This window comes from Desmodus rotundus, chromosome 2 (genome assembly GCF_022682495.2).
Source record: "Desmodus rotundus isolate HL8 chromosome 2, HLdesRot8A.1, whole genome shotgun sequence".
In the NCBI taxonomy this organism is placed as follows: domain Eukaryota; kingdom Metazoa; phylum Chordata; class Mammalia; order Chiroptera; family Phyllostomidae; genus Desmodus; species Desmodus rotundus.
The window spans coordinates 99779085-99794820 of record NC_071388.1 but is presented as its reverse complement, the minus strand read 5'-3'; the positions used below and the strand labels follow the sequence as shown (position 1 = coordinate 99794820).

At 42.9% G+C, this 15736-nt stretch overlaps 1 protein-coding gene across 2 annotated transcripts in view; it reads right to left on the bottom strand.

Annotated features, from left to right (window-relative positions):
• PARP15 (poly(ADP-ribose) polymerase family member 15) overlaps positions 1–12002 on the bottom strand; it is a 31635-nt gene extending 19633 nt beyond the window's left edge. For both annotated transcript variants that reach the window (XM_053918434.1, XM_053918435.1), the window contains exons 1-4: positions 11765–12002; positions 5147–5254; positions 1687–1923; positions 482–703 (exon numbers count right to left, since the gene is read on the bottom strand). In XM_053918434.1, coding sequence (XP_053774409.1) covers positions 482–703; positions 1687–1923; positions 5147–5254; positions 11765–11767 — 570 coding nt within the window. In that variant the 5' untranslated portion in view covers positions 11768–12002. The remainder of the gene's footprint in view (positions 1–481; positions 704–1686; positions 1924–5146; positions 5255–11764) is intronic.
• Positions 12003–15736: the final 3734 nt, after the last annotated feature.

The following is a 15736-nucleotide window of genomic DNA, read 5'->3' as shown; positions in this document are numbered from 1 at the left end:
TAAGGAACAGCACTTTACGAAAGCTAGTGGTAAGGAAAGTGTGCTTTGACTGCTTGCTTCTCCACTACTAAATACAATATTTCTAGCTTTAGACCCTCATAGGGTTGCATATACTGGCTATATTCTATCCAAATAAGTAAATTCTTGAGGCTTCTTGTATCTGACTTCTTCTCAATAGATAAAGTCATAACTTAGCTTTCATTTAGTCATTGTTAAAATGTCTGGACTACTTTTATGTCCATAACGTTCTACTTCTTTCTAAGAATATATTTATTATAATTTATCTTGTCTTTTGAGAAACGGCTTAGGACTGTATGTGTTATCAGTATTACCTCATAGTTAAGCCATGTGACAACCCCCATCAGTAACCAACACTTATGGGCAAAGAAGTAGAAAATACTGTTATTTATAGATCTACAAAGACATCAGACTGCATTTAGGTTTGCTTGTCAGAATGACAGGAAGAGATATGTAACCATACCTGACGGCTTTCATCATCATCTAGATGTACCAGAAAGTGAACTTCTTGTAGGGTTTTCAGCCACGCACTGCTACTAAATTTCAACACTTCTGAAAGGATTAATTCAGCAAATATAGCTTTGGGAAAACCCAAATTTCTTGTTCCAATCATGGGAAATGTGATTGATGAAAAAGATAGCTGTTCTATAGTCGCCAAACATTTCCTGATTATATTTGCCATGATCTGAAATGTATGAAATACATTTATATAAGTTAGGGCTCAAGCTGGTGGAGAACAGAAAGAACTGCAGCTCCAGCAACCTTGACCTGGCCCTCTCCATCACTGTTGGCCTGGGAGTCAGGAAGGGAGGCTGAAAAGAAGGGAGGGAATTCCCAGAGACGCTCAAACTCATGCAGGAGGGGAAGTGTCCAACAGTACAGAAATGGCTCCATAAACAGTGGTACCTCATTGCGGTAAAAATTGATGTTTACAAAGATTTTTAAACAACATGGGGGAGGGTTCATGTTATGTTAAAAGAAAAAGCAAGATTATAAATGTTTGGAAGGAAATATCAACTAAAAATAAATATGCATAAAATTGAAGGAAATACAGTAAAGTGTTAATCAAAGTTATCTCTGGGTGGCTGGATTATGATTTTTATGTTTGTACTTTTTGTACCTTCTGCGAGGTACATATATTACTTTTTATTCTGAAAAAATAAGTTGGGGTTAAACTAGATATAGAGGTGAAAATTAAGTCATCAAAAGAAGGGCACTGACCCTTCTTCATTCTATACCACAGCTCTGACTGCATCTCTTAGTTATACTGAAGGCTAATCACACTAATATAATCTTCAGACACCATCGCTGAAAAATTCCAAAGATTGTTACTACTTTTAAAGGTTGATTGCTCTGAAGTAACTGGTAGTTGTGATGGGCTCTTCATGGAAGGTAACAAAGATTTCAATAAATAGACAGGGTTAAATAAATGCTAAGGTTTCTCAACCTGGGCCAGATAATTCTTTGTTGTGGGGGCTGGTATATGCTTTGCTGGAGATTTAGCAGCATCCCTGGCCTCTACCCATTAGCTACCAGTAGCAGTTGTAAAAAGCCAAACGTCCCCCTATCCCAAGATAAATTCACTTTGGTTGAGAACCACAGATCTATACCATGCCAGAAGATTACCAATATTATCAAATGGAATGGAGAGCTAAGGACTTTCTCTACCTGCCGAGAAGACCCAGCTCCATTATCCCAGGCTGGAGCCACAACATGGAGCACAGCTTTGCAGTCCAGATTGCAGCCACTTGTCATGAATATGCTCCCCACTTCCTCCTTTGTTTCCTGTCTGGTGGCATTTAACTCTTTCTGGAGCATGGGGCCAGCTTTCTGCAAAAGAGCCTGAGAGAGTGACCCTCTTTCAAGCTGAAGATCCGTGGGAACAGTGTTGACAATGACATCGGCCTTAAGGAAAACAGCAACAATTTGTTAGAGGTTGAATCAATAAAAAATTATTGAGCACTTATGACTTGCTAAGTATTGTGGGGTACTATATATCAGACGTGTTGTGCCTCAAACTCACCTGTCAGCCCTACCCTCAGGGAGCTCACAATCTGTTGTTGGTACTTAGACACTGTAATGAGATGAGCCACAAAACTTAAAATTAAGGAACTACATTACCCACTACCATCAAGTCAAAATGTTATGAGTCAGAGTAGAGCTATGAAAATAACTATAGCAGACCAGAGATGGAGAGAGACAGAAAAAAACCAAAAGTGAGAGCAAAAGGCAGAGGCAGAAAGAGAAACATAGTGAGACAGAGAAGAAAACAAAGGTTGAAAGAAGCTGCGGAAAAGAGAGAATTGCTTTTAGGCTGGCAGGAACTGAATAACTGTTCTGACTTTATTAATATACATAATGAAAGAATGGGCCCATCTGAAGAGGGGTTCAGGTAAGTCCTAAAGGCCTAGAAAGGAAGGTCGCTGGGGTGAAGGTAGGCAGTGTCCATTCAGGCCTCTCCAGAGGCACTGAGTTCTCTAATGCCTGTACTGAGGTCACCTCTTTGGTGACATGGGGTCACTGCCTGACACCTCTAGATATTGGATATTCAATTCATCTCATTGCGTTTATTCCAATGTTGTGTTCAAACTTGGAAAGAGAATGCTATGATCATGTGGATTTTGAGTATTCTGGTTTCTTTGGGGAACTCTTCCTCGTTGTAAATTAAAAGGTATCCACATCTCTGGGCCACGTGACAGTTCTATGTCGCACACTAAGTTAATAATTGGCCTTCATGGGTTCACCTCAATCTTTTATGAGGTTAGTTAACATAACTAATGTCCGGGCCCAACAAGCTCCCTGCAGGGACCAGAGTGAGTGGGTCTTCCAAAAAAACCTAGATCCAGTCCACTTTTGCCTCAACCCCACTTGCAGGCTCACTCTCTACCTACTGATTCCTACAGTTTGGGGAAGCAATAGAATAACATGTAGGAAATAAAATAGCCTTAATGTTTAAGTCAGCTCAAGATATAAAAAAAAAACCTCTGTGTTAAATATACAATTATTAATTGCTATAGAATTTCAAAAAAGAGAAAAGTATCATTTAGATTGGATTGTTTAGTAAAGTCTTTACAAAGAGTATAAGGGATATAACTGGGACAGGTGGAAAGAAGGCACAAAAGCCTTCTACATGGGTTGCTATCTAAGAAAAGGCGTAGAGTTGAGAAAAGTCAGAGAGTTGGCCAATTTGGCTAAAGGAAAGTTTCAATGGTGAGACACAGGGCTGGAAAGAGATTTGGGGCCAGGTGATAGAGGACTCTGAAAATCCACACTTTCCTAGACTTTATCCTGTAGGCAGTAGGAAGCACCTGATGAAATAGTATTTTTGGAAAATGCATCAAACAGCAAAGTAAAGGACAGATTGGAGGGTGAAAAACTAAAGGCAAGGAGGCAAAGCCAGTACTAAGGGAATGAAAAGGAAGGGTGTGTATAAGAGACACTGTAGAAAGAGGCCTGGAAACTACCTGGACAGGGAAAGTCTGAGAGGGTTCTGAAATTTATACAGCATCGTCCACTGGTGAGATTAGGTACTCTGATGTGCGTTAACAAGGGTTTGACAATCGACTTAACAGACTGCGTAGGGGAAAGACCACGGTTTCCTCGACTATAAATACGGGTAAATAACACCTCTCTCGATTAGACTGTAGTAGTAATTGGGTGAGGTCAAATTTAAAGTGGTCATTTTTAAGTGGATAATGGTAATAGCGATCATTTTCTGAGTCTTTACTAGGTGCCAGGAAGGTACCAAGTGCTTTTATATGAACTATTTTATTTATGCCTCACAACAACTTTAATATCATCATCATTCATATTTATAGATAAGGACACTGAGGCAAAAAGGAGATATTAACCAAGATTAACGGCTGATCAGTGGTAGAGTGGTATTTGAACCCTGTTGGTACTGGCTTTAATCACTGCACTATGCCAATTCCTAGAGTGATAAAGAAACTTAGTGTACTTTTATGTCATTCGGTTCTTTTCTGGTCTGATTATATTCACCAAGCAATCTCATAATAGTCATCTACAGAGCTCATTATTACCATTAGCCACAGCAATTATCTCTCTCATTACAAATTAAATAATTACAATTCCATTTTACAAATGAGTTTCTTGAGTTTGATTAATGTCGGATCAAGTCTGGGTAAAATGATAAAATTCAACTTCTTAACCGGCAGATCTGAGGACAAAGTCCTGAAGCTATGTGACAAAGGAGTCTACGAATTCTATTCTAGAGAACGTGAAGAAAGTGGCTGGCTGCCTCCCCTCTGCTGTCTTATTAGCTGCTGCAAAAGCAAAGAATATTTCCTGTGGCTCATAATCCATAAGAGTCTCTAAATTTCTCAGAAGGGTTCTCTACCCATTATTCTTGAATGTGTGCATCTAAAGGTCAATATCAAGTGTCAAAATGGTGGGGGCTATAGAATCCCAAAGAAGACTCCAAATCAATAATAATCCGCAGACCTAGCAACATATTACAATCACCTGGAATGCTCTCAAAAGCTACTGACACTTAGAACACACACCTGACCAATTAAAATCTGGATCTCTCAGGGTGGGGACTAGACATTGGTATTTTTAAAAGTTTTCCAGGTGACTCTGAATTATAGCCAGGAGTGAGTTGTATAGATGTCAACTATAGATGGAACACAAGGCCTGCTAACTGGTGATTCCAAGGAAAAGGAAGCAGTAGGAGGAGAGGGGCACGCAAGAGCCTAGCTGAGCATTCAGTACCTACCCTGGTCAACTTTCTCCCTCCTCTTTCTTACTGTGTCTCAGAAAGTGCTCAGGCAGGAGCAACAGGGTGTGTTTGCGAAGGGTGACGTTATAATGTGATACACAAGTGCTTTTACCATCAATGCTGATGGAACAGGAGAAGACAGAATTGGGTTGAGAGCAGGATAATTTATTTAAAAATAAAAGAGGTGGCTTTGCACAACCCGTTTTGTGGTTAAACTTGGATCTCTCCACATAAGTACAGGTAGAACAATATAGAAGATGGTAACTATATCACTGCATAAACCTCAGGTGGGTTTAACTTCTCAAATTTATTTGATCTTAATTGTTGACATTTAATCACAGAACCAGTTAATAAGACCCCATGACAGACTTACTAAATAGCACCACTTACACGGAAATATGAAACATCTCCACTTATCAACACGAGGTTCAGACCTTCTTTGGTTTGGGTTGAGGCTAGAACATTTCCATTTGAAAGACAACCTTCCCAGCTGTCTGACTGTGAAGAAAACAGTAAAAAGCATTACCAGGTAATTCTACCTGAAGACTTTCCTCATAGGTTTCCAAACAAAAAATAACTATTAGATTTCACAGACTTCTCTAACTCAATTCATAATTAACCCTAAGATTCCAAAGCAAGTAATTTATTATCACGATGTTTGAGTATCGATTGTACTTAATACCTCAACTGCCAATGAGCTCTTTTACTTATTCCCCCAAGAATCCTAGCCCAGCAGACCTGGTCCATTTCCCCTGGCTCTTACTATTTAAGGGCCCCTCAGTCATATAGCCAACTGTATTTCCTGCCTGAGGACTTTCTCTAATGTAGTGCCAAAGTCTGCTTTGCTTGCCAGTGTGGCAGAGGAAGCGGAGAGGAAGTGGAGGTAAATTAAGTTGTCCTCCCTTGTCCTCAAGCCCTCATTCAACAATTGTCAGGAGCTGGTGTAAAATTATCCCAGCAGCCTTGCCTCTCAGATAGGACTTACTCTGATTTCCCCAGTGGGATTAAGTGGTAACAGATTTGATTACACACCCTATCAGTGTCCTTTACTCTCTTATTTAAATCACTTGCACTTGAATTTGTCTCAGGTCCTCTTCTGGGGGAACCCACAGCAAGACACACTCTGTAGTTTTCCACAGTAATGCATTAGTAGTTTGACTAGTAATCAGTCATACACTTGTAAAATTTAAAGAGTCAACACAGATCATGCAGCACAGAAACTTCACTCTCCTCAGAGGGAAACCAGTGTGCAAAGAGACAAAGCTACTTGCTCAAAGTCAAACTACTAGCTAGTGAAAGACACAATTCTTGAATCTGCTCTTCACAAAAGAGGAACTGAATGCTGAAAACATGCCACATGTCATCCTTCCCCACCACCCCTGCACCTGTGACGGACATTATTCATTGGTATCAGCACTCTTTTTCAATCAACCCCAATACAGGCTCAAAATCTCTCTCAATACAGAGCTCAGACAACAGCTATCATTTGGTCAACAGTAACCCATGTAATGAAGTGTATTTCCCATGTCAGATCTAACTCAAAAAGGATATGAATTTTCTTTGCTTAAGACAGTCTTAGAGAATTTTTTACACTCTAGTGCAACTAACAGAAAACTGCATACAGGCTGGGAATAGGGCTCTTGAGCAACCCTTTTCACTTGCTAGGGACTGTCATTCTTCACTCTGCACTCTCCTTCGGTGTTGAAAGATCTGTCAATTTTCTCTCACACTCAAAATTCCTTGGGTGTAGACTCTTTCGAAGCACTGATGCAAAGACTAGAGAACCTTCCTGGAGAACCAGCCACATTCTCTGTCACAGTATTTTGGCTGGTTTTAGTTGTATTACAGTTCTTTTCACATCCTCCAAACAACCTAATATTATGACCATCTCTTTGAACATACCAATCAAAATCCTATCATCCTCTATGCTTTTTTTTTATGTACCCCCATACCATGCTGGCTTCACATTCAATTTGGTGACTTGATATTTAGACATGATATGAGAAAAAAATTTTAGAAACATCTCCTTTCCAGGTCTTGATGACATTGACCTTTGTTCTTCCTTGAGTGAATGGGTGGCCGCAGACCTGAGTGTTACCTCCAGCCCCTTACGGCTCACTGGGGGCCATGATACTTCATAGTAGTCCCTTCCCTTTTATAAGTTCTCATTCCAATAAGGTGATGCTTTCTTTGTAAGATTCTTCCACATGAGAGGATCCAAGGCCACCAAAAATGGTGCCGGCAACTTTCTCAAGGGCTTCTGCCTTCCATGCAAGGCTGTGTCCAAAGACACATTATAGGGAAACACAGAGATGGGCCTTTCACTGAAGACAAGTTTTTGGACAAGTAGGTGTCCACCACTAAAAAATGAAAAATGAAAGGTAGATATCCTTCAGACAAAATAGTTGGCACAAGAAGAAATTTTGATACTAATGAGACTCTGAAATACAGTGCGTCTACTCCCTAAAAAGGCACTGCTGTCATGCAGCTCACTGAAGGATGAGACATTCATGAATGCAACAGAGCTGATCCTCACCTAATGAGACATGTCTATTCCATTCATGGTTACTTTGCAGTGAAGTTTTATAAAATTAATCTGATTTTCCCATTGGCATTCATTATAATATTGGAGAAGTGATTTTTTTTCTGAAAAAATCTGGCCCTTACAGATTAACAAATACAAACAATGATACACAAGCAATTCAAAATAACCTTGTAGGACTTCTGGCCAAGATGGAGGCGTAGGTAGACACACGATGCCTCCTCGTACAACCAAAAGAAGGACAACCACCATTTAAAAACAAAAACAACCAGAACTGACAGAAAATCGAACTGTATGGAAGTCTGACAACCAAGGAGTTAAAGAAGACACATTCATCCAGACTGGTAGGCGGAGCGGAGATGCGCAGCTTGGAAGAGAGGACTCGCGGCAAAACCATGGCTGGTGGACCCTGCCAGGCAGCAGAATGTGGAGCAGGATGGGCAAGGCTGCAGCTGGCCAGCGAGGAGCGGTTGGTGGACCCCACGAGCTGGTGGCTGGTGGACCCTGCGGTCCCACATTCATGCGCAGATAAACCAGAAGGAACAAGGAGGTAGTGAAACAGACTGTGCAACCCCAGGGCTCCAGTGCGGGGAAATAAAGCCTCAAACCTCTGCTTGAAAACTCTTTGGGGGTTGAGGCAGCAGCAGGAGAAATTCCCAGACTCACAGGAGAGTTCGTTGGAGAGACCCATAGGGTCCAAGAACGTACACAAACCCACCCACATGGGAATCAGCACCAGAAGGGCCCACTCTGCTTGTGGGTAGCAGGGGAAGTGACTGAAAGCCGGCAGAGAGTGGAGCAAGCGCCCTTGTTCCCTCTCACATTCCTTCCCCACATACAACGTAGCAGCACAGGGCTGTGGGTTGCCCCAACCTGGTGAATACCTAAGGCTCCGCCCCTTTCTCTAAAAGGCGCGCCAAGACAAAGAAAAAAAAATGGCCCAAAGGAAAGAACAGATCAAAGCACCAGAAAAAATACAACTAAGCAATGAAGAGATAGCCAACCTATCAGATGCACAGTTCAAAACACTGGTAATCAGGATGCTCACAGAATTGGTTGAATTTGGTCGAAAATTAGATGAAAAAATGAAGGATATGCTAAGTGAAATAAAGGAAAATGTACAGGGAACTAATAGCGATGGGACGGAAACCAGGACTCAAATCAATGGTATGGACCAGAAGGAAGAAAGAAACATTCAACCAGAAAAGAATGAAGAAACAAGAATTCAAAAAAATGAGGAGAGGCTTAGGGACCTCCAGGACATCTTGAAACGTTCCAACATCCGAATTATAGGGGTACCAGAGGAGAAGAGGAAGACCAAGAAATTGAAATTTTATATGAAAAAATAATGAAGGAAAACTTCTCCAACCTGGTGAAGGAAATAGACTTCCAGGAAGTCCAGGAAGCTCAGAGAGTCCCAAAGAAGCTGGACCCAAGGAGGAACACACCAAGGCACATCATAATTACATTACCTAAGATTAAGCAGAAGGAGAGAATCTTAGAAGCAACAAGACATAAGGACACAGTTACCTACAAAGGAGTTCCCATAAGACTGTCAGCTGATTTCTCAAAAGAGACCAACCTTACAGGCAAGAAGGGACTGGAAAGAAGTATTCCAAGTCATGAAAGGCAAGGGCCTATATCCAAGATTACTCTATCCAGCAAAGGTTTCATTTAGAATGGAAGGGCAGATAAAGTGCTTCTCAGATAAGGTCAAGTTAAAGGAGTTCATCATCACCAAGCCCTTATTATATGAAATGTTAAAGGGATTTATCTAAGAAAAAGAAGATAAAAAATATGAACAGTAAAATGACAGCAAACTCACTGTTAATAACAACCACACTTAAAAAAAAAAGAAAAGCAAACTAAGCAAACAACTAGAACAGGAACAGAACCACAGAAATGGAGATCACATGGAGGGTTATCCACAGGGAGTGGGAGGGGGAGAGAGGGGGGAAAGGTACAGAAAATAAATAGCATAAATGATAGGTGGAAAATAGACAGGGGGAGGGTAAGAATAGTATAGGAAATGTAGAACTTATATGTATGACCATGGACATGAACTAAAGGGGGGGAATGTGGGCAGGAGGGGGTGTGCAGGGAGGAGAGGAATCAAGGGGGGAAATGGGGCAATTGTAATAGCATAATCAATAAAATATATTAAAAAAATAACCTGGTAGAAGTTAAACAAATACTGTTTTTAAAGGATATTGTAAAATGCAAACAACAGGGAGGCTTGTGAGGGGGCTTTTGGAAATTCATCTATTTCATCCACTTTACTCTTCTGAAAAGTATTACTGTTGTACTGAGGTCTTCCAAGTCAGCAATTTTTAGGGAGAGAGAAACACTTCAGGTGTTAGTTTTATATCTGATTTGACATTTGAAATGCTCTGGTTTTTATGTTACTTGCTGATGTTTTAAATACTTTGGAAAAAATAGATTTTACTCATTGACTTATTTTTAGAAATATTATAGTTAAACGTTATACTTTGTAAAGTCCGATTTCCTCACAGTAAATCACAGGAAAACAGAAGTAACAAACGTGACAGTAAATGATGGTGGCCAAGTGCTGACAGGAATTATTAATAGAGCTACAACTTGTTACTGAGAAGAAAGAAGTTTCTGTTACTGCATAACGAAAGGGCAGTCTACAGAGATAACCCCAGTACAAAAATGCTGCAGATTCACCAAGAAGACTGAGTATGATAGATATTTATAGACATTATAAGGAGAATAGAGACGTCCATTTTTCATTGTTTAGAACCCTTGATAGAGGGCCAATTTTACTGTGAACTTAAAACTGCTTTAAAAAATAAAGGTGGTATAGGGGGATTCTCGGTATCCTCTGCTCAGTTTTGTGTGAATTTAAAACTGCTCTAAAAAAATAGTCTTTTTAAAGATGCATTTTAAAGTAATAAGTACCAAACTAAATAGTTCTAAATTAAGAATAGATAATATGACAAGAGTACAATAGAAATTCCAAACATAACCTTAATCTATCAAAAAGTTTAACATATGAAGTATTAAGAGGAACAAGAAAATAGAGAGATAAGTCGTAACTTAATAAATATTGTTGGGAAGTTAGTTTTCATTATGAAGAAAGTTAGACATCAATTCATACTTCATGATAAACATACAAACACAATATTAACCCCTGGGAAGTCAAAAACATTACCTTTACACACCCCAATGGTAGTGGAATGCAAGCTCTCTATCTACTTAACTAACTGTACCAAGGTGAAAAATCTTCAACTAATGAAACAAGATGTACAGACAGCAACTTAAATGGAGTCACATAAAACACTAAAACAATAAAAATTAAAAGAAATCCATAACATAGCAGATTTAAGAAACGCAGGTTGATAAATTAATGCAGTGACACACAGGGCAGTAAATTTCTAAATTTCCAGAGCGGAATGCGTAGACTTGGACACATGAAATGGCCACCCTTGTTCTTAATTAGGACCCCTCAATGCCATCTCAAGACGTCAGCTGTCTATAATTTGATTTATAAATTTAATGAAATCCTAATAAAAATTCCAATGGATTTTTTTTGACACTGAACATAAATCAGAAGTCAACCCTCAAGTTCCCGAGGAAAGATAAGCAAACAAGAATAGTTAAGAAAACACTGAGGAGGAAGAGTTCTGTTAGGGGACTAGCCCTGACGTTAATATATGTAACACCCCCTGACGTGAAAATACATAGCAAAGTCTCCTTGCAACAGATGAACAAGCAGGTCCGGGGCACAGAGGTGCCAGAAACAGCCCAATGACACAGGAAAACATGGTGTATGATAATAGTTGGGTCTGAGGCAGTGGTAATCTTAATGAACCCAACCACGAAACAGAACGGAAGCTCTACCTACAGGGATTTAAATGGACTCACCTAACTCGCTGTTGTGGCAACGGGATACCCACTCAGAAAAGAGATTAAATTAGACCCATTCCTCACACCATACACAAAAATAAGTTCCAAATGTACCAGAGATCTAAATATTTTTTAAAGATAGAAAAAAGCATGGGGCATGATAACCTGCGTGTAGGGGAAACTGCTAAAAATATGACTAAAGTCCAGATGTAATAAAACGAAAGACTGGTAAATTTTACTACATAAAAAAAAGTTTATGTGAGGGAAAAATAACCACCATAAGCAAGCTCAAAAGACAAAAGACAAACGGAAAAGAAACATTCATACATATATCAAAGATAAAGGACCAATATTCCTAATTCACAAGGAACTTTTTAAAATTTCGGGGGAAATGCTCAGACCTTCTAGAAACACACGCCCTGCCCTCTGCTCTTCTGGGACAAGTCAGGGCGGTCAGCGCCTCCCTGGAAGCGAGGGCTCCGAGGGGCGCGGGGTCTCCGCGCAGCCCTGAGCTGCAAAGTGTCCCGCCCGTACCGGGCGCCCGCCGGTCAGCCCTGTGGCCCCCTCCTCACCCTCCCACCCCCCGCGCCCCTCACCATCCTCCTCGAGGAGAGCGCCAGGAAGCGGGGCGGGTCGCCCGGCTCCTGGAGGACCGCTGGCTCCCGGGCTCCCGGGCTCCCCGGGCTCTGGCAGTACTGCCAGTCGGGTGTGCAAGTTCTTGGCCGGGGCGGCGGCCGGGGAGGAAGGGGCGGGCGTCGGGGCCCCAGGACTGTCACAGCAGCCGCGGGGAGCGGGGCGCAGCGGTCCTCAGCGCCATCTGCCCCGCTGCCGGCCTGCCCCACCCAACAGTCTGGTGCTAGATCTTTCGCTTTCATTTTTATGAAAACGGCTTCTGCCTTAGGTTGCGATCTGGAGGTGGCAAACAACAGCTGCCTTGGATTTATGTCACCCTTTTGGGACAGATGTTGCTGTCCGACAACTTCTAAGTCTAAGTCCTGGACTCCATAGTTTATCAGTTGGGGAACCTCAGTCAATGGCATCCGTACAATGGGTACAGCCATAACTACTTCATGATATTATTGTGAGGATTAAAAGAGAGAAAGTCTGTAGAGTGTCTAGCATTTTTATTTTTTTAAAAAGTCAGTATTCTCAGACATCTAGGCCCCTGGGTAAGGCCTGCCCTTGGGATCCTGAATTTCTGGAGCAGGGGCCACCGGAGTAGCAGGGGGTCCTGTCCCCAGGGGACCGCCTGGTTCTGCCCACTGGAGATCTACAGCTCCTGCACTTTTACGCAGGCCTGTGCCAGAGCCACTGCTCAGCACTGCAGGCAGCCCTGATGTCCAGCACCCGGGCCAAGCAGCCCCCACGCCTCTTGCTACCCCATGGCAAGCAGGTGATGGTGACTGCTCACCCCCTGAAGTTTGTTGGGGACAACCTGGGCTGGCTGACAGCCTCTGGCCCTCACACAGATCAGGGCTGCAGGTACAGTGCTGGACCAGGCAGGCACTGCGGGCTACTGTGCTCACTGCCAAGGGAGCTGCCCTGGGCTACCCATCCCGTTCTTCAGCCCCAGAGATGGCGCAGTGTGTGACACAGCGGGCGGGGCAGGCCCTGAAACTCGCCCCCAGCTCACCAGCCTGGCCACCTGGGGACTCCCTGGCCCTTCTCTGCCCTCCCCTGCTTGCTAGAGTCCCCTTCCAGTCCTTGGGCAGCTGGAGGGCTCTGTTTTAGAGACTACGAGAGGTGCTGGTATCTTTCCCTGTCTGTCCCTTCCAGACATCTCAGTCTTTCACAGAGGCATCTCTTCCCTTTTCCACAGCTGTTTGTATGAACCATTTTGTATAAATTATTTTTATTTAATATTATTTCCTGCTTTGTCAGGAGCAGGTGCCCGGGGGAGGAACTGAATTCTTGCTCCTCTCTCAGCCTGGGGTGGAGGTGCTTCGTCACTCGCTGCCCTGCCATTTCCCTCTGGGAGCTTCACGGAGTCGCTGGAGGCAGATCGTCAGAGTGATGAGATTCCAGCTCCTTTCTTCAAAAGATAGTTTGCAGTGGGAGGAGGAAGAGAGTTGGGGACAGAGAGAGTTTTTAGTGGGTATTTTAACCATTTTGGTGAGAGAACTCTGAAAATGCCAACTGGGTAGTGAGATTTAAAGTGAAGAAGGAGAGGCGGGACTGGTAATGACCGACAGACATGCAGGACAAGAGGGAGAAGCCAAAGGTGCCACTAAGATGACACTTTAATGTTCTCTAACTGTAATACATTCTACATTGTTGTTTTCCCAGGAAATAAAACTAAGTTCCCTCCTCTTTAAAATAAGCATTTCAACAATATGATTTCTGCAGTCTTTTTCAACTCCTATGCCAAGCAAATAAAGCTGCGGGGTAAGCCTGCTGTGTCTTTTCAAAGCTTTGTGAAGCAGTCGCCCGGGTGGTAGCCCGTGGCACTGCGCCGTATTATACCTTAGGTGACCTCACTTCTCCTTTTGTTTGTCCTCACCTTCACTGACCTGGGCTTGCACCTCCCAAACAAGTTGTCAACTTCTGGATTTTTCTCTAAGGCTCTGTGTTTAGAGGACCCAGAACTCTATCAAAAGAAAAGAAAATAATGCCCAACCCCCATATGGAAATGAAAGCAAAACCAGTACTACACTGTAAGATCAGTGTAAGGAAGTACCACAAAGGATTGATTTTTCTCCTAATGACTGCTTTGATGCTATCTGTGATGTTGGGATTTATAAGAAAAATATATTTGGTCTTTGTCCCAGTTTGTGGCACAGATCTCCTAAGACCCTTGGAATTTCCTGAAGGCTGAGAGCGATAAAGATGTTTTTTATGTTAATGAGGTGACTCAGATTAAGGAGTAACTAAAGATGGGGCCCTGTTGCCAGAGGAAGCAACTATGTGACTAGAGGGTTGAAACTTTCAGCCCCACTATCTGACCGGTGGGGAGGGGTGGGGGCTGGAAGTTAAGTTAAATCACCAATGGCCAATAGTTTACTCAACCACGCTTATGTAGTGACATCTCCATACAGACCGCAGAAGCGCAAAAGGACGGGGTTCAGAGAGCGCCTGCGCCGTGATAGGTGAAGGTGCTGGCAGAGCGGCCTGCTCCGCTCCGTGCCCTATCCCTGAGCATCTCTTTCATCTGGCCGGTTGTTCCTGAGTCATATCTTTGTTTTTTATCCTCACCCGAGGACACGCTTATTGATTTTTAGAGAGAGGGGAAGGGAGGGAAAGAGAGAGGAGAGAAACATCTGTTGAAAGGATAAAGCATGTGCCATTTGTTCTCGGGTCTCCATTTGCCCAGCGGGCCTATGACCCTGTTAAACATGACCGCCATTTCACTCTTCTGAGCTTCTGTCCCCAGGACTGGAAATTACTGGAAAGCAATAATGGAATGTAACTAACCTTCCCCACAGCGGAAGGCAAAAGGTAACATTGGAGCAAATTGCAGCTTTTGCAAAACCAACTAAAACCTCCTGTGTTATAATGCCCCCAACAGCCCAGGGGCCACACGACAGCAACCCCCACCTTTTATAGTCCAATTATGATCCAATTAAAGGCCCAAGCCCCCACCTCTCCAAGCTAATGTATCTCTCCACACCATGCCCCTTTCCAGTCTTGGAAAGTCAATAAAAAGCGTGGCGCTCAGCATTTTCTTCTCTTTGTGAATTCTTCCACAGCCTGCGTCGTTGACTACCCTTAACATCCCTGTGTGAGAGAGACACAGACTCGGTGCCTTCCGTGTGTGCTCCATCTGGGCCCAAACCCACAACCAAGGCCTGTGTCCTGACCAGCCATCAAACCCACGACCTTTCAGGGTACAGCAGGACGCTCCAACCAAGGGAGACACGCGGCCCAGGGCCCTGAGTCGTGTCCTTGTGTAACACTCAGATAACCTGGTGAGTAAGCTGGTTTCCTGAATTCTGGGAGTTGCTCTAGGAAAGTATCCAAGGAGGGCGTCATGGGAACCTCAGATTTATAGCCATCCGGCAGAGGCCCAGGTAACAACCAGGGCTTGTTATTGCCATCTGAGGTACAGGGCAGTCTTATCAACTGAGCCCTTAACCTGGGGAATCGGGTATTTTCTCCTGGTAGATAGTGTCAGAATCGGGTTGAATTGTAGGACACTTTGCTGGTGTCAGAAAATTGCTTGGAATGTGTCGGGGGAAAACCCACACGTTGGAACTGGGTGCAGAAGCTTACTATCTTTAGGAAAACATCAAATACCTCAATATTATTTTCAATTATCTTTTTATTTGGAGGGAAGGGAGCCCCGATCTGCTGGTGCCCAGTAAGCCCCCTGGGTATTCCAACACTGACATTGGAAAAGGTGAAACAGAAATTCTAGGGGCAAGAAGGGGGCAAGCATAGTTTGATAAGGTGTTGCAGATGCTTTCTCTAGAAGGGGAGAAGAGTCAAAACCTGCAGCGTACTCTCACCTTTGTAGTACCCTATGGGTTAAGGAAAAATAATACTAAATGTGATTTTCACAGCTGAAAGTGGCAATAGTGAAGTCAGAAGTGGTTTTGTTGTACACTTTATATATTGTGGGAAACCACCAG